General features: G+C 44.6%; 3 protein-coding genes across 3 annotated transcripts in view; 2 read left to right on the forward strand and 1 right to left on the reverse strand.

Annotated features, from left to right (window-relative positions):
• Positions 1 to 1,072: 1,072 nt before the first annotated feature.
• Positions 1,073 to 10,359, forward strand: LOC105559439 (nipped-B-like protein). Its single transcript, XM_012007715.1, has 2 exons — positions 1,073 to 2,891; positions 3,045 to 10,359. The coding sequence occupies exons 1-2, from the start codon at positions 2,331 to 2,333 to the stop codon at positions 9,030 to 9,032; spliced, it is 6,549 nt and encodes a 2,182-aa protein (XP_011863105.1). The 5' UTR covers positions 1,073 to 2,330; the 3' UTR covers positions 9,033 to 10,359.
• A 26-nt stretch (positions 10,360 to 10,385) lies between these two features.
• Positions 10,386 to 20,850, reverse strand: LOC105559449 (coiled-coil domain-containing protein 112-like). The gene is made up of 8 exons (XM_012007733.1): positions 20,733 to 20,850; positions 20,316 to 20,349; positions 18,375 to 18,509; positions 18,163 to 18,266; positions 17,647 to 17,913; positions 16,662 to 17,301; positions 16,262 to 16,436; positions 10,386 to 16,143 (listed from the first exon to the last, which is right to left on the reverse strand). The coding sequence occupies exons 1-8, from the start codon at positions 20,848 to 20,850 to the stop codon at positions 16,009 to 16,011; spliced, it is 1,608 nt and encodes a 535-aa protein (XP_011863123.1). The 3' UTR covers positions 10,386 to 16,008.
• LOC105559440 (GAS2-like protein 1) overlaps positions 20,667 to 26,012 on the forward strand; it is an 88,105-nt gene continuing 82,759 nt past the window's right edge. The window contains exon 1 of the mRNA XM_012007716.1: positions 20,667 to 21,183. The gene's annotated coding sequence lies outside the window, so the exon portion shown is untranslated. The remainder of the gene's footprint in view (positions 21,184 to 26,012) is intronic.

Consider the following 26,012-nt stretch of genomic DNA (forward strand, 5'->3'; position numbering starts at 1 on the left):
GCGTGATTGTGTGCGTGCCGAATTTCCACCACGCGCCATCCCCCACTACCGCGGTGGCTAGGTGGCAGAAACGCAAATCTAAAGGTGCTATTACATGGAAGTGTCGTGGTGCGTCGTGCGTCAAGCGTCAAACGCGCGCGCAGCACTGAAATCTGCATGTTTAGACATCTGCGCAAAGGTGCTGCGCGCGCGTTTGACGCTTGACGCACGACGCACGACGCTTCCATGTAATAGCACCTTTACGCTCCATGTGAAAGCACCCTGACGCGACTCGCAATGCCCGCGTTGCGAACGCGCCCTAAAGTCGCGCGCGGCGACGCCGCGCAGCGCCCCCGCTGACGATACTTGCGTCTAGGCCCGAGCGATATCCCACTACTACGCCACTTCCGCTCGCTCGCCACTGAGCAAAATGGACGCCTTTGTGTCTGTTTTCTTCGCATTCCCAGTATAAATACGGTTTACGGGGCGACGCAGCGCCTGCGACGAGGCGATGCTCGTGCGGCGCCGCGTGAAACGCGTGTGAGGGCAGTGTCGTGCTCGCGAGTCGTGAACGCGGCCCGCCGTGGCCGACGTGGAAACGCGTCCAACCAAGTAGGCCAAGCCGCGGTGGCCCCCGCGGATGACAATTGACCGAGGATCCTCCGGGCGACGGTGTTGACCCGCGGGCGAGCCGCGCGACCAGGCCAGCCGACGCGCCGCTCGCCACGACATTCCCGAGAAACCGCCGGCGGCCGCGAGCGACGCCGGAGAGCCGCGCCACGGCGCCCGGCCTCCCGCCAAAACCGCGTAGCCGCCAACGGAGCGGACGGCGACGTAAATAGTCCCGGGGTAAGCGGAGCCGCCGCGCCGAGCTGTCGCGCCGCGCGGACCGCGGCCGCGTCCCCGCTTTTCCGCGCCGCGTCCCCGACGGCGCGCGCGACGGCGCTCTTCCGCGCGAGTGACCTCGGGCGAGTTTTTCCCCCCTGGCGCCTGCCCACACCGGAGAGTTCCAGACGTTCATCGTCCGCAAGAGGATCTCGTGCTTTCCCCCTCTACCCCGCGCCCCCACCCCCCTCCCCGCCGTCTTGTGTGTTGTTGTACCCGTTCGCGTGGTCGCCTGCGAGGATACGCTTGTCCCACGACGTTGGATGGTAGACGTACGTTCGGAAAAGGTAAAGGGACAACGCTGTGCCACACACGACTGTTCTTGGTGTCGACGCGGAAACGGCCGGGGTCTCCTCGGGTCGGCGAATGTCGCGGGGATCTCCCGATTTCTTCTCGTGCGTCAGCTGATCGCGTCGCATCTCCGGCACCGACGACCGCTCGTTTCTCACGCGTATACGTAGCGGCGGGGGGTTTTTTTTTACGCGGAAGCTCTCGGCGAGTTTTTTTTTTCAACGAGATCGTTTCTCAACGCTTGTGTCCCGAGTACAATAACGGGGTGGTGACTCGTGGTCCCGCGTCCGGCTTCACGATAACGTTACGCGTGAATTGTGCAAATCTAACACGAATCTGCTTCGCCGCGAAATATACGTGTCTCTTTTGTACGCTGTAGTTTTGTGTAGCGAGTACACTCTGGTTTTTTTTTCTGAGAGTCGTTGAGATACTCCGCTTCTCGTGAAACGTGCGCAAAACGTTCCGGAATATTTGTGAAAATTAGATGTAATGTTTACGTTTACACGAGAGGACGCTCGATTGTAACAATGTAAATTACGTGTACCGTAAAGTACAGTTTAAGGTTAGTTGTTCTTATTTTTGTTTTCGTATATGTGTATTGTTTCGTGCGTGCCATTTGTATCTTGGCAGGTATCTTTTAGCCATTCATACATCGCTTATTCTTATTTTTTTAAATGTCAAACCTTTTAAAGACATTTCGTACGTCACGATGCGTTTCGAATAGTAACTACATAGGTGAAATTCTCTTGTTGCAGGACAACAAAGTGCTGATAAACATGGGCCGTTTATTGGAGGATCCACGGGCATCGTCAAAATTTGGTTGAGACTTTCGTTTGCAACATGGGAACTTAAAAGGGACTTGTCGCGTTCCCGATATTTGCCTTAGTGCTAGTGCCCTTCAAAGAGGATTAGAGACTGCTCTGATCAACGGTGAAACATTTGTGTCAGTATGCCTTGAAATGCGTAGTGAGGAAATTTTAACAATGATTTATTTAGACGTTTGTGGAGGCAGTGTATTCCGATACGTTCAGTTGACTCACATTTACTGCATATCGTAAGCGAGTACTCGTAGCATGCCTGTGCGGTGCGCAGCACGTTGTATTGTCCCACGTGGCGAGGAAGCTTAGGAACACTGCGACTGATTTTGATTCTCTTTTTTTTTTGTCCAGGCTGTAATGCCAGAACGAATCAAACTCAAAATGAATGGGGTTGTACCGAGTGTGCCAATAACTACCCTCGCTGGTATCGCGAGTCTGACGGACTTGTTACCTGAAATGCCCCTGCCGACTCCGCTGCCGCAGACCCTGACTAACAAGTCTCTGCTGTTTCACCCACGAGTAGCGGAAGAGGCCACGATACTGCTGAGTCTTCGCGATGAGAATCTCGTGCCGCAGCTGATAACGTCGCTTTCGCACACGTCGTCGGAACACATCGAACTCAAGGACAATTATCCGAGTGCCGAGCAGTCGCTGGAAAACGAGCAGAACACGCCCGAGTTGCTCAAGGCGATCCTGCAGTTGAACCCTGACGTATTCAGAGGCACCCAGCACAATTCCCCGAGGAACTGGGGCGCGCAAGGTGCGCCCATGTTGCACGCGAATCAATCGCCGGCGAGCTATGGTCGTTTCTCGCCGTCCTACTCGAGCTCCTCGGGCTCCAGGCAGACGCCCCAAGGTAGTCCGGCGCAGACCGCGGCAAGCAGATCCGTACTTCCGCCGCTGGTGCCCGGTGGCATCGTTCACACGCAGCACACGCGGATGCCGATCCCACCGCAGAATCACGCGGACATCTCGCAGATGTCCCCCTTCGCCGTGCCTTCTTCGTCGCCCAGAGGTAACGTTATGACCGAGCAAACGAGAACGTTGACGGCGTCCCAGCACATGCAGGAGGACGCGAACTGTATGAATCCCCTGTCGAACGTGAATCTTCAACCGAACATGTACTCGCCGGCGCATATGAACTCCCCCAATGCATCGCTGGCGTCTCTCACCAATATGACACCTCAGCATAATATGGCTGGTATGCCGCCGCACAATATGCACATGGCATCCCCGATGCGCAATGTGCCTCTGCAACAACATCCGGCCATAGGTATGCAGCAGAACCTTTACGATTCCATGATGAATCAGCAGGTCCATCACGCGTTAGGCAGTGGTCAGGCGTTAGACATCGATAACGCGGTACAGGAGAATCAGCAGTTCCTTCTCGACCCGGTAGCGAGTCTCTCCGACATTGATCTGCCGATAGAGAACATTGACACGAAGCAAAGCGTCGATCATGCGATACAGCACTTACTACCGACTTCTCAGGCCACGACCTATCCAAATATACACGCCACCGACATAGTTAATGTTTTAGATCCGGCTGCGGCCAGCATGGCGTCCAACGTGCAACATCAACAGAACAACAACTCCGAGAAGAGTATAAAATTTGGGACAGATAAGCTGAAAGAGCCCATTGTTATGTTAAACAGATTATCGTTGACTGATCAGGCGCTTATGCAGAAGAGTTTGGCGGCGTTTGCGGAGAAGTCGCCGAGTCGCGCGGCGAAAATGGGCATTTCCAATCGCGACGACGCGACGAAAACCGACTCCGAGAGCGAGGAGGAGATCGGCAAGAATAACAAGTACTTTAAAGCTCGCGCGAAAGAGCGGCAGGTGCAGCGGGAGAAAGAGAAAGCGGAGCGGCGGAAAAGCGAGGACAAGGGCCGCAGGCGAAAAAAGATAACGGAGGACGACGACGAGGAGGATGACAAACGGGATGCATCGTTCTCGCCCACGAAACCAAAAATACGCAAGATCGAGAAGAAGTTAGTGCCTGTATTAGCCAAGCTGAGCGTGGAGGAATTGATGGAGACCAATACGTACCAGCGATTCAACTCTACCATAGAGACGATTTTCGAGAACACGGAGGATATCACGGCGAACGCCGATCTGGAGGACGATGGTGAGGTGCTTCCGGAGATGCTCATCCCCAAGTATCAGTTGCACGATCTGTGCACGGAAGCGGCCAAACTGAAAACGTTGGGCGCCATGGAATCGATACCCACGGATAAATTGGTGAGGCTGTTGAACATCCTGGAGAAGAACATACGTGACGGCGCGAGGGTGTCGCCGCTCGTGGACCCGGACGACGACGTCGACGAAGGACGATTGTGGATGCAGCTGGCGATGGAGCGGGTACAGCGCGCCGTGGATGCGTCGTTGATCGCGTTGCACATTATGACCTCTAGCAATATGCCCAAGACGGTTTATCTGGAGGACGTGATCGACCGAATAGTCCTTTTCATGAAGTTCCAGCTGCAGAACACCATTTATCCCTCCTTCGATCCCGTATACAAGATAGACACAAAGAACAAGACTGACAATTTTAATTCTAGCGGACGCAAGAAACGCGGGCATACGAAGGAGGTGCGGGAGAAGAGTATTCTGCAGGTCTACAACAAGATGCACGAGCTGGTGGGTCTGTTGGCTGAGCTGTTGAACATTCAGGTTCTAACGGACACGAGCGTTCTGCACGCGTCGTCGCTGGGCGTCGCACCGTTTTTCGTCGAATCAGTGAGCGATCTCCAGTTGAGCGCGTTGAAGCTCGTCACCGTAATATTTACCAAGTACGAGAAGCACAGGAGACTACTACTGGACGACATCCTGGCGTCAATTGCGAGACTACCCAGCAGCAAGAGGAGTTTACGTACGTACAGGCTCAACTCCGAGGATTACATACAGATGTTGACCGCGCTGGTCCTGCAGCTTATCCAGTGCGTGGTGGTTTTGTCCGACTCCAAATCGAAGGAAGACGAGGAGAAGAAACCGAGTCACGTGGACGCCGACGTCTTTATTATCAATAGATACGAGACCGCCACCAGGATCGCCGGCAATTTTTTAACGGTATTCCTCAACAAATGCGGCAGCAAGGGCGAGGAGATCGATTACAGGCCGTTGTTCGAGAATTTCGTACAAGACTTGTTGGCAACGGTGAATAAACCCGAGTGGCCCGCTGCCGAATTGCTGTTGAGTCTTCTTGGAAATCTGTTGGTGGGACATTTTTCTAATAAGAGCTCCGATATGTCGCTTCGAGTAGCTTCCATCGATTATCTCGGCGTGGTAGCGGCCAGATTGCGCAAGGACGCGGTTAATTCGCAGTGCAAGTTGTCGACCATCGACCAAATTATTCGGGACATCAAGCTCGAGCAGCAAAAGGACTCTGACTACGATCAGATAAAGGATAAAGAAATCGTAGGACTGAGCGAGGATGAAGAAAGGACTGTGTTTCTGCAGAAAGTACTTCTGGACTATCTGGCCGTCAACGGGACGAAGGACCCGGCTCTCGTATACGCGCGTCACTTTTATCTGGCCCAATGGTATCGGGATTGCGCGATGGAGAAGTCGCGGGTGGGCCAATTGAAAAACAGCCCGAGCAAGAAGATGCACAAGAAACGGACGAAGAAGAAAAATCGGCATCACAGCAGCGATCAGGATACCGAGTCCGAGTTGGACGAGCAAGATCCAGACGAGAACGATAATAACGAGCAGAAGAATTCGGAGGCTTACCGAATCATCGAGGAGAAGAAGAAGTACATTATCAGCAGAATAAGGCCTTGCAGCACGGGAACGAAACCCGACATCCTTCAGACATACATTGACTACAATTCTGCGGAACTGATCTCGCAATATCTCGCGTCCAAGAGACCGTTCTCGCAGAGTTTTGATAGATACCTAAAGCAAATTCTTCACGTTTTGACGGAATCGTCAATTGCCATTAGAACCAAGGCAATGAAATGTCTCACGATGATCGTAGAGGCTGATCCGAGCGTGCTGGGGCGAGTGGACATGCAGATGGGTGTGAAGCATTCATTTCTCGATCACTCGACGTCAGTACGGGAGGCAGCGGTTGACTTGGTAGGAAAATTTGTATTGAGTAGGCCCGAGTTGATTGACAAATACTATGACATGCTGTCGGCGAGAATTCTGGATACTGGCGTGAGCGTCCGAAAGCGCGTCATTAAAATCCTCAAGGACATCTGCATGGAATGCCCAGACTTCCCGAAAATCCCAGAAATATGCGTGAAGATGATAAGGAGGGTGAACGACGAAGAGGGCATTCGGAAGCTCGTCATGGAGGTATTCCAAAACATGTGGTTTACCCCAGTGAGAGAACGTCCAACTCTTGATTCGGAATCCCTCTTGAGGAAAGTGATGAACATCACGGACGTTGTAGCGGCCAGCAAGGATATGGGGCTCGAGTGGTTTGAGCAACTCTTGGTAAGTTTGTTCAAGCCGAAGGAGGACAAGGATGACAGCACGAAAATGCAGACGGAGCCGCCGCGGGCTTTGCTGACGGCGTGCAAGCAAATCGTGGACTGCCTGATCGAGAACGTGTTACGGTTGGAGGAGACAAATCTGGATTCGGAGAAGTCGGAGAAGAAAGGCTCGTCGCAGAGACTGGTCGCGTGCCTGACAACGCTCTATCTGTTCGCGAAGATTCGACCACGGCTGTTGGTCAATCACGCGATCACTCTACAACCTTATCTGAGTTTGAAGTGTCAGACACAGGGTGATTATCAGATTATCAGTAGCGTCGCGCACACACTCGAGTTAGTTGTGCCGCTGATGGAACACCCCAGTGAGACTTTTTTAGCACAGTTAGAAGAGGATTCGGTCAAGCTAATCTTACAGCACGATAGATCGGTGGTCGCGAGCTGTCTTTCGTGTCTGGGCTCTGTAGTCAATAACGTCACACGAAACTATAAACTGATACGAGACTGCTTCAAGAAATACTACGGACACTTGACGGAGTACAAATCATTTTACGTGAAGGACCCAAATAATCCTATGTTAATAAGGTACAGACCGTTTTTCCGACGAGCGCTCTTCACGGTCGGCCTGTTGCTGCGTCATTTTAACTTCATGGATCCAGAGGTGATAGAGGGCCTAGCGGACAACATCAAGGATCAGGTCTTCGAGACACTCAGCTATTTCGTTCACTTGAATAACGACGATATCCGACACTTTACGCTGTCGGCTATCGGTTCTCTCTGCATACGACATTACGAGTTTATGATGCTGCCGGAGCTGAAGGAGCTCTACCATCATTTGCTCACATCCGAATACGCGTTGGTCCATATGAGAATCCAGGTGCTTAACAACATCGAGGTGTACCTGCAAGAGGAGGAGAAGAGAATGATCAAGCAGGATCTGGAATGGGCCAAGCTGTCGAAGCAGGAGAACTTGAAGGAAATGGGCGACGTGTCGTCAGGCATGGCGAGCACAGTTATTCAGCTCTACATCAAGGAGATCCTCGAGTCCTTCCTGCACGTCAACATAAGCGTGCGGCACGCGGCCCTCAAAGTCATTCAGCTGATCCTGGCGCAGGGCCTGGTACATCCCGTCCAGATAGTGCCCTACCTGATCTGCATGAGCACCGACTGCGAGAAGGCTGTGAGCCACAGCGCGGACAAGCAGTTGCAGGATATCGAAAAGAAATATCCGGGCTTCATTCACATGAAGTCGCAGTTTGGCATCAAGTTGAGCTACCGGCTGCAGAAGATCCTGCAGGACAACATCACGGTGAGGGGCATGCGAACGAAGGACGGCGAGTTCCCGGGCGCGCTCAATGGTTTCCTCTACACGATCCTGCGCAACACGAAGCAGCAGAGGCGGGCAATCGTGTTGTCTTTCCTCAAGCACTTCGACGAGGCTGCCAAGACCACTCTGTCGCAGATGCTTTACCTGGCGGACAATCTCGCCTACTTTACATATCAAGTACAGGACGAGCCGCTCTTCATCATCCATCACATCGACATTATCATTTCTATGTCTGGAACGAATCTACTGCAATCTTTCAAAGAGGCTTTGCTACCTAAGGAGAACAGCGCGGGGCAATCGGGGCATTCCAGGCATACGATGGGGCAGCCGATGGCGCAGCCGATGGGACAGCCGATGGTGCAGCCAACGGGACAAACAACGGTGATAGGGCCGGATGGTCAGCCAAAACCCGATCAATTGTTGTCGACTCTCGAGGATGAAGAGGACGATGAGGAGGACGAAGAAGCTCTTCTGGCCAGGCTGCCAGGCGATACTACCTTGCTCAGGGAGTATATTACCGCCAGTCAAGGCTTTTTGCTTCTATTAACACTTCGCCAACATCTCAAGGACCTTTATGGCTTTTCCGACGCTAAGATCGGCCAATATTCACCGTCGGAAGCGGCCAAGGTCTACGAGAAGGCAGTGAATCGTAAAAACAATCTACTTTTTGAGCCCAAAGCTACGTTGCAGAGGCTGCGGGAAGGCGTGACGAACATCATCGAGCTGGACGCGAGCGGCAGGAAGAAGCTCGTGAAGGAGTATCTGGACTTTAAGCAGCTGATGCTCAAGTTCGATCCAGAGGAGCCGGACGACGATGGCGGCAACGACGCCGCCGATACCAGCGGTGGTGGCAAGCACGGCGCGGAGAATCCGCAAGCGGCGAGGATACCGCCGCATCCCCAGGCTGACGGCAGGACGATAGTCGACGGCGCTGTCATTGGAGACGCCGCCGCCGCCCTGGTTATCGCGGCTGGCCAGCAGCAGCAACAGTATCAGTTACCACTGCAATCGAATCTGACCGCTCCAATGGAGTATCCGAATAATTCGGTAAACTCGCTGCCGATCATGGCGGCAGCGGCGACGACGACGACCGTCGCCGCGGCACCGGCGACGACGCCACGGGTGCCGAAGCTGACGATACACACCCATCCGGACGCGAGGGAGTCGCACCGGAAGCACCGCGCGCACAAGACGGACAAGTCGGTGAGGAGGCACAAGAAGAAGAAGAGGAGAAGAATCTCCGACACCAGCGACAGCGGCGAGGACTACAGTGACCCTGACTTCCTAGTGTGAGTGCGGTGGTACGTCTCGTCCTGTGTGTACATATGCAAGTGTTCGCGGTGGTATACACGTGTGATCGGTCGGCTGGGAACAATTCTTGCTTCGCGTAGCCGAAACTTGGACGCTATTGTGGCGCGATCGTCCCTCTCCCTCGTCATTTGAAACAATTCTCGTCCCCCGGAATCCTCCAAGTTGTGCTACGACTTTGAAGACGGTCAAGTCCAGCCAAGATCGGCCCTTCCGTCGGACAATTGCGTAGAGACCTATATTGCGGGAATGCGTGTGAGCGAGAGAAAGAGATCTTTAATAGGAATGATAGCCAGAGATTTTTAAGTACGCTCGAACGTTGAGGTAGGATTAGCGTGTTGTTGGCCGAAACGGCGGGCGTCTGTGAGGTTTATCGATCCGCCATGCCGTTAGCGAGATCGGCTCGTTAAATATTTCGTGCGACCGGCTCGGGAACGTGGTTCGTCCCGAAATTAGCTTTCGTTTCCTTCCCGGCGAGGTGCGCCTTCAACGCGATCATTTTTGACAAGCGGATTACTTCTGGTGATCGCTCGCTTCTGTCGAAATGACGCGGAAGACGAAAAACGACTCGTTTGGGGCCGCGAAGGATCCGAGAAGAAATTACGAACCAAGTTCTCCGCGAGGAATCAAGTACAATAAATTACATTCGAACAAAATTCACCTGTACATAATGTCACATAATAACGATGATTGATCAGCTTCTTTTTACGGACGATGAAATTGATGCGAAAAGGCCACAAAAATTATATACGGTTTGAACGATATCGGTTTAATTTGTCGTTGCTTCGTTTCTTTTCAGACTGTGCTTGAGCAAAGTGGGCGCTGCTTATTTCGATAATGCTAACTTATTAAAATTTGGATACACTTGTTCCGTGGATTTATAACAAATATACGATACACAAGAAATATTGTTGAAATATTTTCGTCACGATTACTACAACATTCATATTAATGTTTGCAATAATATTTTTTAATTTGCGAGGAAAGTGGTGGATAAATTCCCGCGTTATGTTTGACAGTGTGCAACACTAGATTTAATAGAAAAATGGATTTGGATGGTTCAATAGTAATTATTTTAGATTATTTGTAGTAGAATAAAGAATTTATCATAACGAAATTATTTTGAAATTTATGCTAATGTCAATATTTATCTAATAACACACATACTATTATCTTACTAAAGTTATTACGTATAGGTTGTATTAGATATTTAATTATCAACTTTAGAATGTGAGTCGCCTAGTGAAAGTTCAACGATAAAAAGAATTGTTAGACGACTTAGGCTGGCAGATGGTTTACTTATTTCATTTAATCCGACGTTTCGACCATGCGGGTTGTGGTCCTTTTCAGGGAATTAAACAATCTACAATTATTTTATAAAACAAGACGCATATTTAATTATGTTCCAAGATATTCATTTTTGATGGCAGATACGTGAATTCTTGAAAGAATCTTTGATTTAGAAATTTAATGTAATATTTATTTTCAATCAAAAAATTTGGTGATACTGAAAGCACACGCTAACAGATCGCAGAAAATCCCACGTTTAATTGCCAAGCATATCCGAAGATTTTTGAGATCAGGTCAGTATTATCGACATAAGCGGTAATTAAGTCGCTTTTAAAGAACGATACCAAATACCGAAGGTCCACAAAATTTCGCAGACGACACGAATCGAACTTCGATGGAGGGCGGATTTGTATAGATCCTCCTCTGCAGTATGTATAATAATAGAGTAGCAGGACGCATTGCCTATGCATTACGAAACGTTGTTTGTAATATCTGTACATAAAAATCTTCAAGTAAAGTATCTTATTTTCTTACAAACTATATAGCGGTGACATTTACGAAGAATACTTAAGATTTTGTTGTAATATTAAGTATTTATTCAGAATTCATGTTGTCCCAATATAGTTTGCTTCATGCACTCACTCGTCCTTGGTGTACGAAACGACGAAAACGATAAAAAAAAGGAAAGATAAGAACAGACAAAAGGTATCGTTTTTTTATACAAGCTTATAGAGATAAACAATAGTGTGTATGTGTGTGTGCGCGCGCGCGCGCGTGTGTGTGTATGGCGTATTCTCTCGACGAAAGTGAAAAGCGGGATCTATTGGCGTAATACGACAGAGACAGAATTCATAGTGTAATGCAAACTACTCGAAGGATGCGATTCTAAAATTTGAGTCACCTTTGGAAATTCAGAAGCAAAAGAAAATTTTAATAATATTTTATATTAATACTCGAATGAGATACTCGAATACTTGAAAAATCATTTGTAGAATGCAATATCTAGTTGTCTGAAAAGCGATAAACAAAAATTCCACAGAACTTTTAGGATTGCAACCTTCGCCATCGTCTTCGTTTCCATTGCCAGTATATAATAGCCGTTGCTGCGCCTCAGGAAGAATATCATTGATTTGTCGAATCGGTATACATTAGCAGAAGAAATGTCCTTTTCCTGATTTAGAAATCCAAACGTTAATAACAGATTTAAAAACAGCCGCGATTTCGAACATCATAAAGGAATTGTATGACTTTCTTTCTGTCGCGGCGAATATTAATCTGTTTCATACATTTATAGTTTACAAATAGGGCGATAAAAAAGGAGGGAAGAAAAAAATGAGACATCGTCGCGTTCTTTACATGGGGACAGGATGCAAACGTGAAATAGACTGATGGTCCTTACGTTGCCCGGCTAAATCAAACTGGTACTTAAACGTACCTAGTATTTTTCTATCGGGACTCCACGATGCCGCGAATATCAGGGGTGATTGTGATGATTTAAGTTCTCGGAGCATCCTCGTATCTTTCCGGCTTTGGAGACGAAGACGACGACGGCCGTTCTGATGAAAGAACTTCCGTTCTTGTGCTGAAATTGTTTTCGTTTTCTCTTGTAGCTGAACGCTTCGAGGAATTCGCTAACGACGGTTCGTTAGCATACATTTCGCGGTAATTAACGAGATTTTTCTGAGAAAAAATTTAATGGATGCTAATATGAGTGTATAGAGAATGCAGGTCTATCATATTATTTTCTCATTTACTTTTCTTCTTTCGAAAATTTAAACTTTATATCAAAGTTTACACTTTATTTATATCAAGATTTTATAATGCATTTTAAGAACAAATTTTGATATATTAATCTTTTTGCGAACATCCTTATTTCCTAAGAAAGAAACGAATTTCAGAAAAAAATTGTGAAACTTTTTCCCGCATAGTGTTGGGAATCCATTCAGTTTTATCTCAATTTTTCTCATTAACACGGAAAGCTAATTTATAGCTATTGATTCTACATACAATTGTTAAATTTAACAGCTCTGTCAGATGCGATTTGTGCGAGCTTATCCTGCGGGGAAGATATTCTTTTGCGTTTTCACGAACAGGTGTTTTGCCGATTATTAGCGACGCGATGCATTTATATTCGATCATTAGGAACTATTGCGCCAATTTTCGCATTGTGTTTGCGGATTTGATAACTTTATTGATAAACATAAAATCTAGAAGTGTTCTCTTGATTTGCGATTGAACGCGCGCTTTATCGAGGACCAGATGTACACCCGTCTACATCACGTTAAGAAATCTGGCAGCAAAACGCGTATAAATTCATTCGTACTAAGGATACGCGTTGACTGTAGAAGCGTGCGTAGGAATTTTATCCCGGGGGGAAAAAAACTTTGTCCCGTTTTTCTTATCTTTATTCTGATTCTCAGAATCAATTCTTCGAGTATTTAACGCGCATATAAAGATCGAATAAAATAATCGTTTTAATTTTGTAGATAAAATTATTTGATTTTCGGAAATTAATTTTCTTTCCGTAAAGTGATAATCATGCCGTCTGTGAAAAGAAATTTTTCTATCCGTCGGATGTGCTAACAGACTGCTGTATGGGAACGTCGTCGACTATCTGGCCATTTAGCGTAAACTCGGACTACGTGCGTTTTCTGACGTTTAGATATTAGTGAGAGTCGGTTATGTAGTGTATTAAATTCTCTTAGAAAACAAAAAGAATGACCGGTCTCGTTTTTGATAGAAATTCGAGATGCTGAGTACCGTATAAAAGACTGCAGAACACCAGTTTTTTACGAACGAACTGTCGGATCCGGGCGGAGGCAAAACGCGAAACGTAATTGTAGCAACCGTCGCGCGCTGTTTTGCGCAACGCGCGCGAATCTCGCACAAAATCATTGGTCGTAAAATCATTTTCTCGCTTTCGGAGTACTGGAAATTTGCGTATGTGATTTTATCGCTTCTTAACCATTCGCATTTTTTTCATTAGTTTTTCTTGTCACAAGGGATTGCGAAATCGTAATGAAAACTTTTGGTAGTCAGTAAACTTCGAAAATTTGTATTCTACTTTGAGGCCTCTCCAAGAAATTATTATTAATTTATTAGTTTTATAATGTATCAAATAGTTTTATATGAGTTGATTCGCTTGCCTCGATATATATGTATATCTCATCATTATTATTATTATTTATCAATCGGCGGATCAGTTTGACTTCGACGCGAGAGGCTTGATTGCGGAGGGATTAGTTTTTCTTTTTGTAACGTGATCGATAATATATGCACAAAATAATTGTAGTATCTGATTTTCCTGACAGGTGCGATATTGATTTGTCGGGCATTAAGTTGTGTAAAATACCTATTATATTCGCAACAATTGTTGTCAATATAAGTATCTTTACGAAAAAATGTTATTATACAATTTTGTACGTATTGTATACAAAATGTATACAATTTTACATTGTGCTGTAAAAGTAATAACATTTTTTCTACATTAAGTCATTACAATTTTCCTATTGCGAATACTGTGATTATCTAAAAATACATTTGAAATGTCATTAGTTTATCACACGTATTACGACTTTTTTGCCAGCAAGTCGCAACCTCGTGGTGTCTTGTTTCCGAATTTGTACCGTCCTCGAAGCGTGCAATGCTAGAGCTAAGCGAGAACTTATTTCCCAATGCGTGCAAATATAAGTAGGAAAGAACAATTTATCAATTAGATACTCGTCTAATTGTTTTCTGTCTGGGAAATATGAGCGAGCTTCATGAGAGAAAATCAGATTCTTCAGTATTTTTTAATTTCATAATACAGGTCGAAAGAGACGGTAAAGCCTGCAGGAATATTTCTCGCAGGTTCACAATTTAATAATATCGCACTTTGAATCGAGCTGTGTTACACGCGAAAGGAAAAAGGGGAAATGATTGAAAATATTGGTCGACTTGCTAACTACGTCGAAACAATTTCTGAATCGTACTCTCTGCACGTCGTCGTGACATCGCTTGAAGACTAGTGGTTCTTTTATACCGTTTTTATACCGCATATTTCTATAATTGATCGACAAATTCTATCGCGGAAAACGAAGCAAAAAGGTAAAAACTTCTACAAACGAAACTACATGCTCTCACGCGGCTTTGGTACAGCAGTTCTCTCCGAAGTCAGCCTCTTCAGTATTGTCACGAGAAATACGAGGAAGTCTTTCTTTTCGAAACCGTAACGATAGCTATATACATATGCAATTATATCTGTAAATAATTCACGAATGTAAAGATTCTAATAAAATTTATCAATAACTAATGCGTTTTCCAAAACCCTCTCAGAAAAGCTTTCGTTTTTGTCGCCGACTGTTCTTTTCTTGCCATTGTCCGTAAACACGATGAGATCAATTTAAACATTTTATTTCGCTTACTTACTAGAGATTTTTTTATTTCCAATTTCAACGAACTTGTAGGGTTACAACTTACGTTCGCGATTATCTTTCACTATGAAGTTTTCTCGTGAGACATCTCTTCGGAGCGTTTCATTGAAAAAAAAGGTGTGCAAACATTTTTTCTCGATGATCGTTTAGTCGACTTTCATATTCGAGAAAGGAAGTTTTTATCCGAAAAGCCGCTGTTGGTCGAAAGGACAGCGGGATTATCATTGTTAGAGTAAAAATTAGTCTGCCGAGACGAGAGACAGCGCAGTACACATAGGCTTCACATGTTGACTAAGGAAACAAATGTTAGTGATACGTTACAGGGGATGAAAAGGAGGCTTCGCTGTACAAATGTTCACATATGTATATATTTATTCTTTGAATTTGGGGCAGAGGTTAGTGATAAAAAGGAAATCGCGGAAGCAATGCCGTGTATGTGTGCGTGTGTCAATCGAGAGAGCATGAATAAACCCGAGCGTATGTTAAAACATGACTTATCGTTCGTTGTAATAAAACAAACTCCTAAGTATGCATTATAAATTCTAAATAATTATATTTCTACACATATATATATATATATATAAATAAATAAAAACAAGAGTATAAATATAAATGCTGTCTAAAAGCAAGAGGTAAAAAAAAAAAGAGTACATTTTAGGGTCTTTGCGCGTATTCTCACAGAAGAGTGAGAGGTGTCGCCGTATCGCGTCGTGTAAGATTATCCCGCAATATGTAAACAAATATAGTAATTAATAATAGTGATAATTATTAAAAAAGAATTTAAAAGTACCGCGGGTGAGTCGTCGAACTGTCGCCGAGCTATCGTATTCGGCGCGATACGAGACACTCTTTTGTATCATAGCATTATATATATTATATATATTGTATCACACCTATGTGTTTTTGTATTTGGTAATCTAAACGAAAAGATATCTCGAATTAACAAACAGAAAAAGATTGATAGAAAGTATATTATATATATTTGAGTAAAAACCTGTCGGGGGTTGAAGTTATCCGAGACGACGACGGTAATTATCTTCCCTGCTCGTTTTCTTTCGTCCACTTTTGCTCCTGAAAATAAAGTGAAATTAACGGAGACAAACGCGGAGAGAGAACTTTGGTATATAATTGTAAAGCCGAGTACGCGTAAAAGGGCGATCTCGGATAAATTCAACACTCGTTTACTCATAACTTATTATGTTCATCGTCTGAAGGAAACAAAAAGGTACGTTTGTAAAGAAAATAAACTTAAGCGTATATCAATGTTTCGTGTTTTCTTTTGCCTTCTTCGCTGCGAGTGCACTTTGGCCGAAAGGAAAAAGACGTTTTGACCTCAAGAAAATGTCAGAGTGTCTTTGATCTCCATCGATTCCTTGTTTCTCCATTGGACATACCTGAAAAAAAGGTTTAGACGTAAATTAGACATGTAAAAAAATAAGTTTCTTCTTTAAAAAGAAGAACGTACAAACGCGGGACGTCTTTAATATATTGCAGTTTTTTCGGCTCCCTCACGTTAGAATCGTGCATTCTACATTTTTCTCTCCATACTTGAGTCGAATTGAGCAAAGTCGAGTGATCTTGCCTTTGCACGATTTGTGATCTTACGATTTTTACCGTCTGATTTTTAGCCAATCTCCGCCTCGCTATCAAGTGCTTCTTCCTTCTTGTATATTCTGCATCTTGCGTCCTATCAGTGTTGTTAGAAAACAATTTTATAATTATCTCTAACATCTACGACAATACTACGAGCTACATATTTCAGTTTATTGTTAAAATATTAGGATTTATTTATTACAGTCATAAAATACGTTGCGGATAAAAATCAGCTGGAAATCTCATACTTTTCTCATTTTATCATTTAGGATATCATTAGTCCTTTCATATATGTAAGTTTGAAAACTGCTGACGCTACCTAAAGGCCTTAATTAACATCGGATTGTACTTCGGTCCCGCTCTCAAATCGCCTTTCGAAGCGTTGGAAGAAACTTCCATCGATTTTCTCTCGCGATGCTCCGCCAAAACTTGCCGAAGCCTTTCCAATCTTTCCCTCTTGCGTTTCTCTTGCGCGGCAAGCTTCGATTCCATCAGAAGCCTCGATTGCTCCTCGTCCATCAAACGTTTATTCTCTCTTTCCTTTTTCCACCGCTTTATTAATTCCTTCTTCTGGCCATTGATATCAACGGAATTGCCAATCTTCGTTAGTCTCCCATTGCATTTATCCATCGCGCAGGTCGAAGGATCTTCCGTGACATTGTAGTCTCTTCTCTCGCGCGAAATTCCCTCCAAGGTCTCGGCCCCGCTTTCATCCTCGCGATCCTTCATCTTCATCTTCTCCATTTCTTTTCGTTTGCGCCACTCTCTGACGCTCGATCGTTGCTTTTCACGCAGGCTCAGATAAACCTTGTACCATGCCTCGTGATTCACTATAGTTTCCACCGTCAGATCCGGACACTTGACTCGAATGGCAGCCACCAGGGCAGGGATGTTGCTGCACTTGTTCCGCAATTTCAGGAACAACAGGTGATCCTCGTCGCTCCAGTTATCAGTGTGGCCTGCGACGTAATTGTATTGACAATATTTAAATGCACCGTGTACTGATTTGTTTCAAGCAGATGCACGTTTTGTATGGCAGTTGACGGAATGTATTTAATTACAAGTCACGATAGAGCAAAGTGTCTTATAAAGTGTGTATCAAAGTGAAGCTAAGAATATACAATTGAGGATAGAGCATGGCTTATTACTCATGCCGCTACTTGATTGGATTAATATAAACATTTCATTAGGCGACATTTAACACAAATATATTACGTGTTATAAAGTAACGCGCAACTGTCATAAATTATATTTCACTGCCCGCTTTAATTGCCAATGCGGGCGAATGCAAATGTGTTCGATACCTGTTTTAGCAATTAACTCGTGGAAGCTCTCGATCTCCTTATAATCATAACACTTTTTATTTTCCTTAGAAGACGCGGCGGACGTCGGTTTGCCGATACTACCGGTTGCATTCTCATACTTATGCAAATTCGATTCAAATTCACGTAATTCAGATTCGAGAGCGGTTTGCTCCTGCGACAAAGTTGTAGTCTGCAGCTGGCAGGACTCCTGAAAGTCCCGAATTTTCTGCGACAATCTCACGAGTCGTTGCTTGTACGCATTTGTATCTAAATAAAAGTTAATTTCGTGTAAACGCTGAACTGATCTCGCGTTAATCGTAAGGTGCGCACTCGGCTTGGTTTTGAACTTGCTTAAAAGAATTTTAATTCTTTAAAATAAGTTTACACGTATAGAAATCGCGGCGCGTTTAATGAGAAAGAATATGTACTTAAAGATTTTACATAAGATAGAAAAATAACTGCTGAGTAAAACCGAGCGTTATCAGTCGAGAGTAAACGAGATATGCGGTGATTCACCCAAGTTTTGGATCTGCTCGGGACTATCCGTGACTGATTGTGCCGACTGCAGCTCCTCGGTAATTTCCTCCAACGGTTTTCTCATGCTGTCCAGAAAGGCCCGCCTTTAAAAGACACATCGACGTTAAAACCGTCGGCAGAAACGATGCCTCGCGCGGACTTGATATGCATAACGCAATCTAAGATCGGCTGATTCGTTTTTCGCTGGCTACCTGTTTTTCGAGATGTCACTCATATTATGCAAAACGGGTCGTAGAACTTCGGGTTCCAGTTTCATCTTCTCCATCAGGTTGGCCAGGCTCTTCTCCATCAGGTACTCTTGCTGCTTTAGCTTCGACAGGGATTTCCTGCACTTGGTGCTTTCAGCGGAGCGCGCTTTCCCACCCGGCGGGATTCCTTTTTCTTTCTTGTCCCTCCCGCGAGTAATTCCGCTCATTGTACGCGCGCACCACCGCGATATTCCCGTCCGGGTAACTTGCTAATTGTTATAATAAAGTTAATCGCCGTAATAAATTTTAGCCCGAGAGCCCGTGACTTAATAGACACGTTGTCTCTGCGCCGGTGACTTCATTGAAGCTTGCGAGACCTGACAAAGTTTTATACACCATGGGTTTCCATAGCAATTCATCATAAACATCTCCCTCCCCGTACGCGATCGCACCTGCTGATCGAGTAGGAAACTCGTATGTAATTATGCAGACTTCACAAGAGGCGCGAAAGGAGCAATTTATGAATATTTTATATATGAAGAATATTATATTAAGGTACATGTATCGTCGGAACTTGTACTGTATAAAATGTTTCTCGCGGTTACGTGGCACACACGCTATTAAAGTGATTTTGGTATTGTACTAAAATATACTTTGCACGTGAAGTTTCAACTTTCAGTTAGCTCTTTAGCTGTTTGTCATTGTTATTGTCATAATTGATTTGTTAATTGCACTCGCATTTACGTTAAACAACGAAAATGTATACCTTGTTTGTCGCCTATCCCTGGCGAAAATAATATGTTTATAAGAAGTTTGTTTAAACGTTGAGTCAATGTTTTATTTGAGTTTTAAAACATTTATTGAATTGTTTGTGAGATATAAATTTAATCATGGGGTTTATGACATGTTCGCGGTTACAAGTGTTCAAATTGCGTTTAATGATACAAACGTCAAACGTCCATTACAGTTTTCTAAGTGTTAGTAAAATGTTGTCAGTAAAGAATTAACCAGGTGTTTGCAACGTACTTCCAAACGGTGTAACCATCAATAAAACTCTTCATAAATCAATATAAACATCATCTTCACTTAAAATTTTCACCAGGAATGATCAATTGTTATTTGCTGAACATCTCGCGCGAAGATTATTTAAGCTTATTCTACAATGGACGCAAAACGCAAGACGCCAGGCCGCAACGCGAGAAATCGGCCAATGACAGTCGATCATTTTTCTCACGGTTGACCGCGATTGGTCGACTTCTTGCGTTGCCGCGTAGCGTCTTGCGTCCATTGTAGAATAAGCTTCAAGGTACAAAACAAGTAAATATTACATTATAAGAGACTTACGTAATTTTATGAGAAATGTACTTAAACCATTGTTATCCGAGGTCGATTAGACTGTCGCGGCGGTATTCTACAAGTTCGCGTTTATCGACGGTTACGCGAGGACAAAAAGTCGGTAATCAACGCTGCGACAGAAGCGAGCCGCGTCTTTTTTAACAAAACGAACATAATCGTCATTATGAGGGATTTAGAAAATTGCGAGGGGGAGAAACATATCTGCGCCAAAAAGAATATAAAGTGTTTAAATTGTCGTTTAAACGCAACTTGACACGCAAGTCGGTACAGATTTTACGAAAGCGCAACTCTGCCGGAAATAATTCTACAAAATTCTAAAAAACTATAAAATATAACTGCCAGAATCTAAGAAATTCTACGTAGATTCGAAGTGTTCTAAAAATCAACACGAAAATGCTAGAATTGAAACACTTTTGTTAGTTTTTGTAATATTCTACAAGCAGATTTTGTTGTTTCTCAAATTTCTAAAACTAGTAAAGTCTTGTACAAATTTCTACAAAATTGTACGTTTTCATGAAACACTACTTGCGATAATTTCTTGATTTTCGAACATTGTAACTCGTGGTACTGTTTCGTAGATATTTTTACAAAAACAAATGTCTCGACGAAGATATAAAAATTACTGCAAACTTCTATTTCAAGTCAATTTTTGTGGTTTATATTTATAGAAATTCTTTCCGCTGGCGAAGAGACGAGTAATTCGGATATCATCGGGGAAAGTGGACAACATTCGCCGGCGTACCGCGCCGAGGACTCGCGAAGGAGCTGGCGCGGGACCGTCGGCGGTGTTTATGTTTACGTATCGACGCTCTCGCGCGCCTCCCCCAGTCCCGTAGTGACCCCTGGCGGCGCGCCGCGCAGCGACTCTCCCCTTTCCACCCGCGGGCGCTGCGACCGCGCAGCGCGGCGCATTTATACGGGCGGCCTGTCTCTAGGCGCCTCAGTCTCTGATTGGGACGCGACGCAGCGCGAGCATGGGGTTCGCGCGTACCCCACGAGACGTACCGTAACGGCACTGCGCTTCGAATCGCTCGACGACGACGACGACGACGACGACAGCGACAGCAGTTCGACGAGACGAACCGACGAGGGAAGGCGAGGACGACCACCTTCCCGCCTGCATGGCTCCGTAACCGCCCGCCGATTTCCCGATACCTTCCACCCTCGTTCTCTCTCCTCCCTCGAGCGACGCATTCCCCGGCGCCGAGAGCGCGCCCGAGCATCGCTGCGTATGTCGCCGGGAGATCATCCAGACCGGCGTCGGCAATCACTCGGCTTTCCGCTCGATGAGCGAAGGATCCGCCGCGCTGCCGTGTAAGAGCTGATCGGCGCGCGCGGGCGCGCGCGCGCGCGATATCGGGACTCGCCGCGCTTGTGGTGATTCGCGCCGGTGGTGGTGATTTTGGGAAGGACCATCTTCCTCCCCCTCTTCCTCCTCACCGGGAGCTCGCGAGGCGTAAGTACTCTCTTTGAATTATCCTCGTTGCGCGCGTCGCTCTTGTAAATTAGACCGCGTACATGTCGGCCGCGGCGCAGCACCGCGCGGGGGGCTTTTACAATGCCCGGTATATCGGGAACGCGACAGATATTGGTAGGTATTGAACGATCGAAGGAAATCGAGGTACGTCATCTCGACTGACGTCGAAGGCGAAACGCTCGAGTTGAATTAATAAGCAGGTGGATTTGCGATCGGCGAGTATTCTGTAGGCGTTTTCTCTCTGCGATAAAAGATTCATTATACGAGGCTGAATATGGTGTCTTTTCGATGGCAATTGTAGTTGTACAGTTCATATTTCAATTCTTATTTATTCTAATTGAAGTATCTGTAATTTATGTATTATATGTATATTAATAGTTATATTATTATTGTTATTTAAAAGAAAGAGTTAAAATGAAGAAAACACGAATTAAATCCTGGCTATCTGAGTGAAAGGACTTTTGACTTAGATTGGTCCTTAAACTTTGGGTATTTTCCAGTTGGATTCTTGTTTTGCGTCATACGTAAATTTTGAAACCTCTGAAGACCGATTTATATCTCGCCTCCCCGTGACGCTGTACACGGAGAGAATTTTCCCTTAAAAATTATTCCAAAAATCATGTAATCGTGGGCATTTTGAAGAACTTTATGAGAATTTTCTGAAATTTTACTATACATTTTACTAGTAAAATTTCAGATAAATCTCATAAAGTTCTTTAAAATGCCATCTTGTTCCACGCTTGCACGATTTTCTAGTAATTTTACTAAAAATGTATGGTAAAATTTCAGAAAATTCTTCAAAATGCCATTTTGTCCCACGCTTACACAATTTTCTAGTAATTTTACTAAAAATTTATGGTAAAATTTCAGAAAATTCTCATAAAGTTCTTCAAAATGTCGTTGTCCTACGCTTGCACGATTTTCTAGTAATTTTACTAAAAATGTATGGTAACATTTCAGAAAATTCTCATAAAGTTCTTGAAAATGCCATCTTGTCCCACGATTACATTTTCAGAATAATTTTGATGGGAAAAATTCTCTTCGTGTATGTATGTATGTAATAAAATAAAATCATACACGCGCATCTTGGCAGAAGGGTCGACTATAGATGTATAAAATATCATCGCTGCTAGAACTGCATAAAATTCCTCGCGACACACCCTGTAATTAGGTGGTTAGGCCATTTAAATGGGAAAATGGAGCATCTCGACTGCCAGCAATGCAGCAGGACATAAATAACTGATGCATCTGTTGCATAGCAAAGATGACTCATTGGCGAGTTCCCTTATCCGACGACACTGATAAGGAAACATGGCACGCGATATGTTAATGTTAGACTTTGACTTGAAATGGATATTCGAGATGATAATCACGCGAGTAGATAATCTCGCGCAACGAAGTACGCGCGAGATAAATTCCCTGGTGTGCATTGCAATTATACATACGGAATCATCGTAAAATTATATTCATTTATTATCATCACACGCACACGCGCGTGTAAAATAATTATATGCACGTATAATTTATATGTATAATATGATTATATTTAAATAATGGTGCATAGTGTTCGCGGATTATGACGTAGAATCATGTAATACAACGTATTGATCCTGGTATAGTATAGAGCCCTAATAGGCAATAATTAATTAACGTCTTGCTTTATACAATTTTATGCCATTATACCATCCTACTCTTGGCTACTTAATCACCCGTTAGAGTTGCTTTTCCAGAGAAAGTTTCATTGTTCGAGCGATCGCGCGAGGAGACTCTGCTCCGCAATCATTTAATCAATTATGAGTAATTGTGGTTGCGATACGGTAATGTAACTAATTATTCGCAACGGGTGGACAATGATTAACTATAAGTAATCGAAAATTTTATACCATTCCCACGGCGCGTTCCTCGTATTGCGCTTACTTAATCGCTCCTTAAAATCACTTTTACATAGAAAGCTGCATTGTTCTAACCATTGTAAGGAAATGTTGCACCGCGGTAACTTAATTAGCGGTCGTTAGTGTAATCAGAATTACAAATCGCGTGACTTTCTTTACGGTAAATAATTGTACGTGATACAACCGCGGAAGTGAAGTAGATCGAGTCGTTTGTTGACGGTGCATAGCTCCGACATCTAATGACGTTTTCAAAGAAATCAATTTCTCCCGCGAAATAAACCTTTTTTTTATCGACTATGCGCTTTACAATTAATTCCCTATAATTGTGTTTGCGAATGTAATTTTATATTGTCTACTGAAGAGGATCATATTCACTGACCGAAACGTATAGACTTTATAATATATTTTTAAGTGTTTTTTTTATTTTCACTTCGTTTGATTCCTTTACTTTAATTATCTGATACCACCTGTTATCGGCTCTCATTGCCCCAATATCTCCTCGTTCGAATTGTTTTTAATATCGAAGAGGGTCAATGAGAAAAATGTCCAATTAAATATAATCAGATAATCCAATTGCGTAAAAACAAACGGATATGTCCGATTAAATTGTATTTATATCCGATGAGAAATATGATTGATTTTTCAATCAAATTTAATCGGTAACTGCACTTTCGTCGGACGTGTCTATAATTTAATCGGAAAACGTAATCGGAAAAATTAACCACCGGAAATACTACTTGATTGGTTTATCCGACGGAAACTTTTCTCATTGTATTATGTCGTACAATATATAATTGCACCGATTATGCGTTAATTGCAAAACGCGTATTAAAGGGGGGAGGGGGGACAAATCCGGCGGAATTTGGAAAAGTCGCCGGGCCAGATCGACGCGATACCGCGAGTTAGATCCGCGGGTTGACGAGCGCGCGCTCGCCCGCGGGACGGCTCGCGCGAGTAATGGCGCGATAATTTCGCGGCGATTGAATTGCCGACGCAATTACTCGCTGGAGGCGTACACTCCTGCGAGCGAAGACGATCGAGATAAGTGGACGGGGACAAAGCGTTTTGTCGCGTGAGATAGTCAGCCGCTCAAACTGTGCAATACGCGCAACGAGGCGCTCGCATCCGACAATAAGTAATAATCGCAGGCGTGGCGCATAATAAGCGACGGCGATGCCCGCGTGTCGCGATTACTATTGAACGGCATTGAACTTTCGCTCGATCCTTATCGATCTCGCGCACGCTGGATATCGCACCTTGCACGTTGGCATCATTTTTACGACTGTTTGCGCAAGAGAGAGAGAAAGACGCTTCGTACGTCGTGCGGTACACGCAGACGCGGTTTTAACGAAAGACAGATTTGTGCAACATTTCGACTCGTCTCTTTCGCAAGTTTCTATCTCGACTTTACGCAATTTAGGACCAGAAGCGTTTAAACAGAAACACCGGAAATTGTGTAAAATCGAGATACGACCGAGGGGTAAACCAAAATCATGTACACCACTGCCCACTAATGCCTGGTGGGCATTGCTTTATCTTATAATCTTATTTATCTTATTATATGCCTCGGTGGTCGCATGGGTGAGACGCCCGCCTAGAGCGTAGGGAGGTCCAGGTTCAAACCCTGGCTGAGGTAATATTTTTCGCAATAAATTTTCCGTATTATTAAAAATGCCAGGTATAGTCAAGAAAATACTGGCGTTCTTATTTATTTTGTTTTATCTTATTTTATCTTTATAATGCAAGGCTTAATGTCCGAACTCGTGCCCAAAAATGCCTACTCTGGGGGAAAAAAAGTCAGTTACAACCCATTTTGGGGCCCACAATTAGTAATCGAATTATTTGGATTGTTCGTAACTCTAATCTTTTACAAATTTTACCCCGCGTAACTAAAAATCGCAAATCATAGCTATTCTATCTATATCCAACATTTTAAAGTAACACTAATCAATTCTCCCAGTTAGTTCTGTCGATATTCAGTAACGCAAAGATAATTTTCACTTAAGAGGCACTAACCGAAATGTTAAGTTCCTTAACTACAAAAGAAAACGGTCGAGATTTTTCCCAGAGTAGCGTTACGAACAATCCAAATAATTCGATTACTAATTGTGGGCCCCGAAATTGCTGTCTTCTTTTTCCCAGAGCGGTTTGTTCCTTTTAGAACGTGCTTGAGAAGAACCTAAACCCTTGATCGAAACGTCGCACTGTATTTTATTTTATTTTATTAAACACGCGCCAGTTAAGGTCGACTAAAACTTATGCTTATAAAGTTGTTCAAGATGCCATGTTGTCCCTCGATTACACGATTTTCAGGGTAAATTTTGAGAGAAAATTCTCTCCGTGCACTATTGCTGCTCTATCAAGTTACATCGTACAATTTTTGCTCCCCCCCCTTCCGCGATATCGTACAATATATTACGCGTGGATAACCGCGTGTTGCTCGCCCGAGCATCGCGGCTTCGGCAACGCCGTGTGCTGCTCGTTACGGCTGTTCTCCGGTTAAAAGTGAATGGGGAACCCGCTCATTCATAAGATTTTCTTTCGCAGCCGCGCGGTTCCCAGCTCGCCGTCCGGTCTCGCTCGCCTCGGCGCAGCGCCGAGCGAGGAGGATGCGCTTTACGGCGACTGGACGCGCAACTTATCACGCTCGCTAATGCGAGGTATCTCTCAATCAAAGGACGGAGCACCTCGCTCGAGAAACAGGGCCCCGGAACAGATATTTGTAATCCCTTGCTCTCTCCGCGCGCGCTTCGCTTCGCGTGGACGAGTTTCACGAGGGTCCAAAAGTGGCCAACGATTTCACGTTGGTGGGCAGTGAAGAGTTACGACGCTACATTAAATCATAGAAATCTCTTTGAGTTGCCAGTAATAGATAACAATAATCAAGTTTTTTTAGTCGACATTAATCGGCCAGTG

Source organism: Vollenhovia emeryi, unplaced genomic scaffold, assembly GCF_000949405.1.
Source record: "Vollenhovia emeryi isolate VEMERY1.0 unplaced genomic scaffold, V.emery_V1.0 DF939271.1, whole genome shotgun sequence".
In the NCBI taxonomy this organism is placed as follows: Eukaryota; Metazoa; Arthropoda; class Insecta; order Hymenoptera; family Formicidae; genus Vollenhovia; species Vollenhovia emeryi.

Excerpts from the sequence above, each read along its gene's own strand:
- LOC105559439 (XM_012007715.1), top strand. The coding sequence starts at position 2,331 with ATGCCAGAACGAATCAAACTCAAAATGAATGGGGTTGTACCGAGTGTG. Across the intron at positions 2,892-3,044 it reads CGCTGGTGCCCGGTGGCATC|GACGCGAACTGTATGAATCC; the intron begins GTTCACACGCAG and ends CACATGCAGGAG.
- LOC105559449 (XM_012007733.1), bottom strand. The coding sequence starts at position 20,850 with ATGCAGGCGGGAAGGTGGTCGTCCTCGCCTTCCCTCGTCGGTTCGTCT. Across the intron at positions 20,350-20,732 it reads CGAAGCGCAGTGCCGTTACG|TAATTTTTATATCTTCGTCG; the intron begins GTACGTCTCGTG and ends AGAAGTTTGCAG. Across the intron at positions 17,302-17,646 it reads CGAGTTAATTGCTAAAACAG|GCCACACTGATAACTGGAGC; the intron begins GTATCGAACACA and ends ATTACGTCGCAG.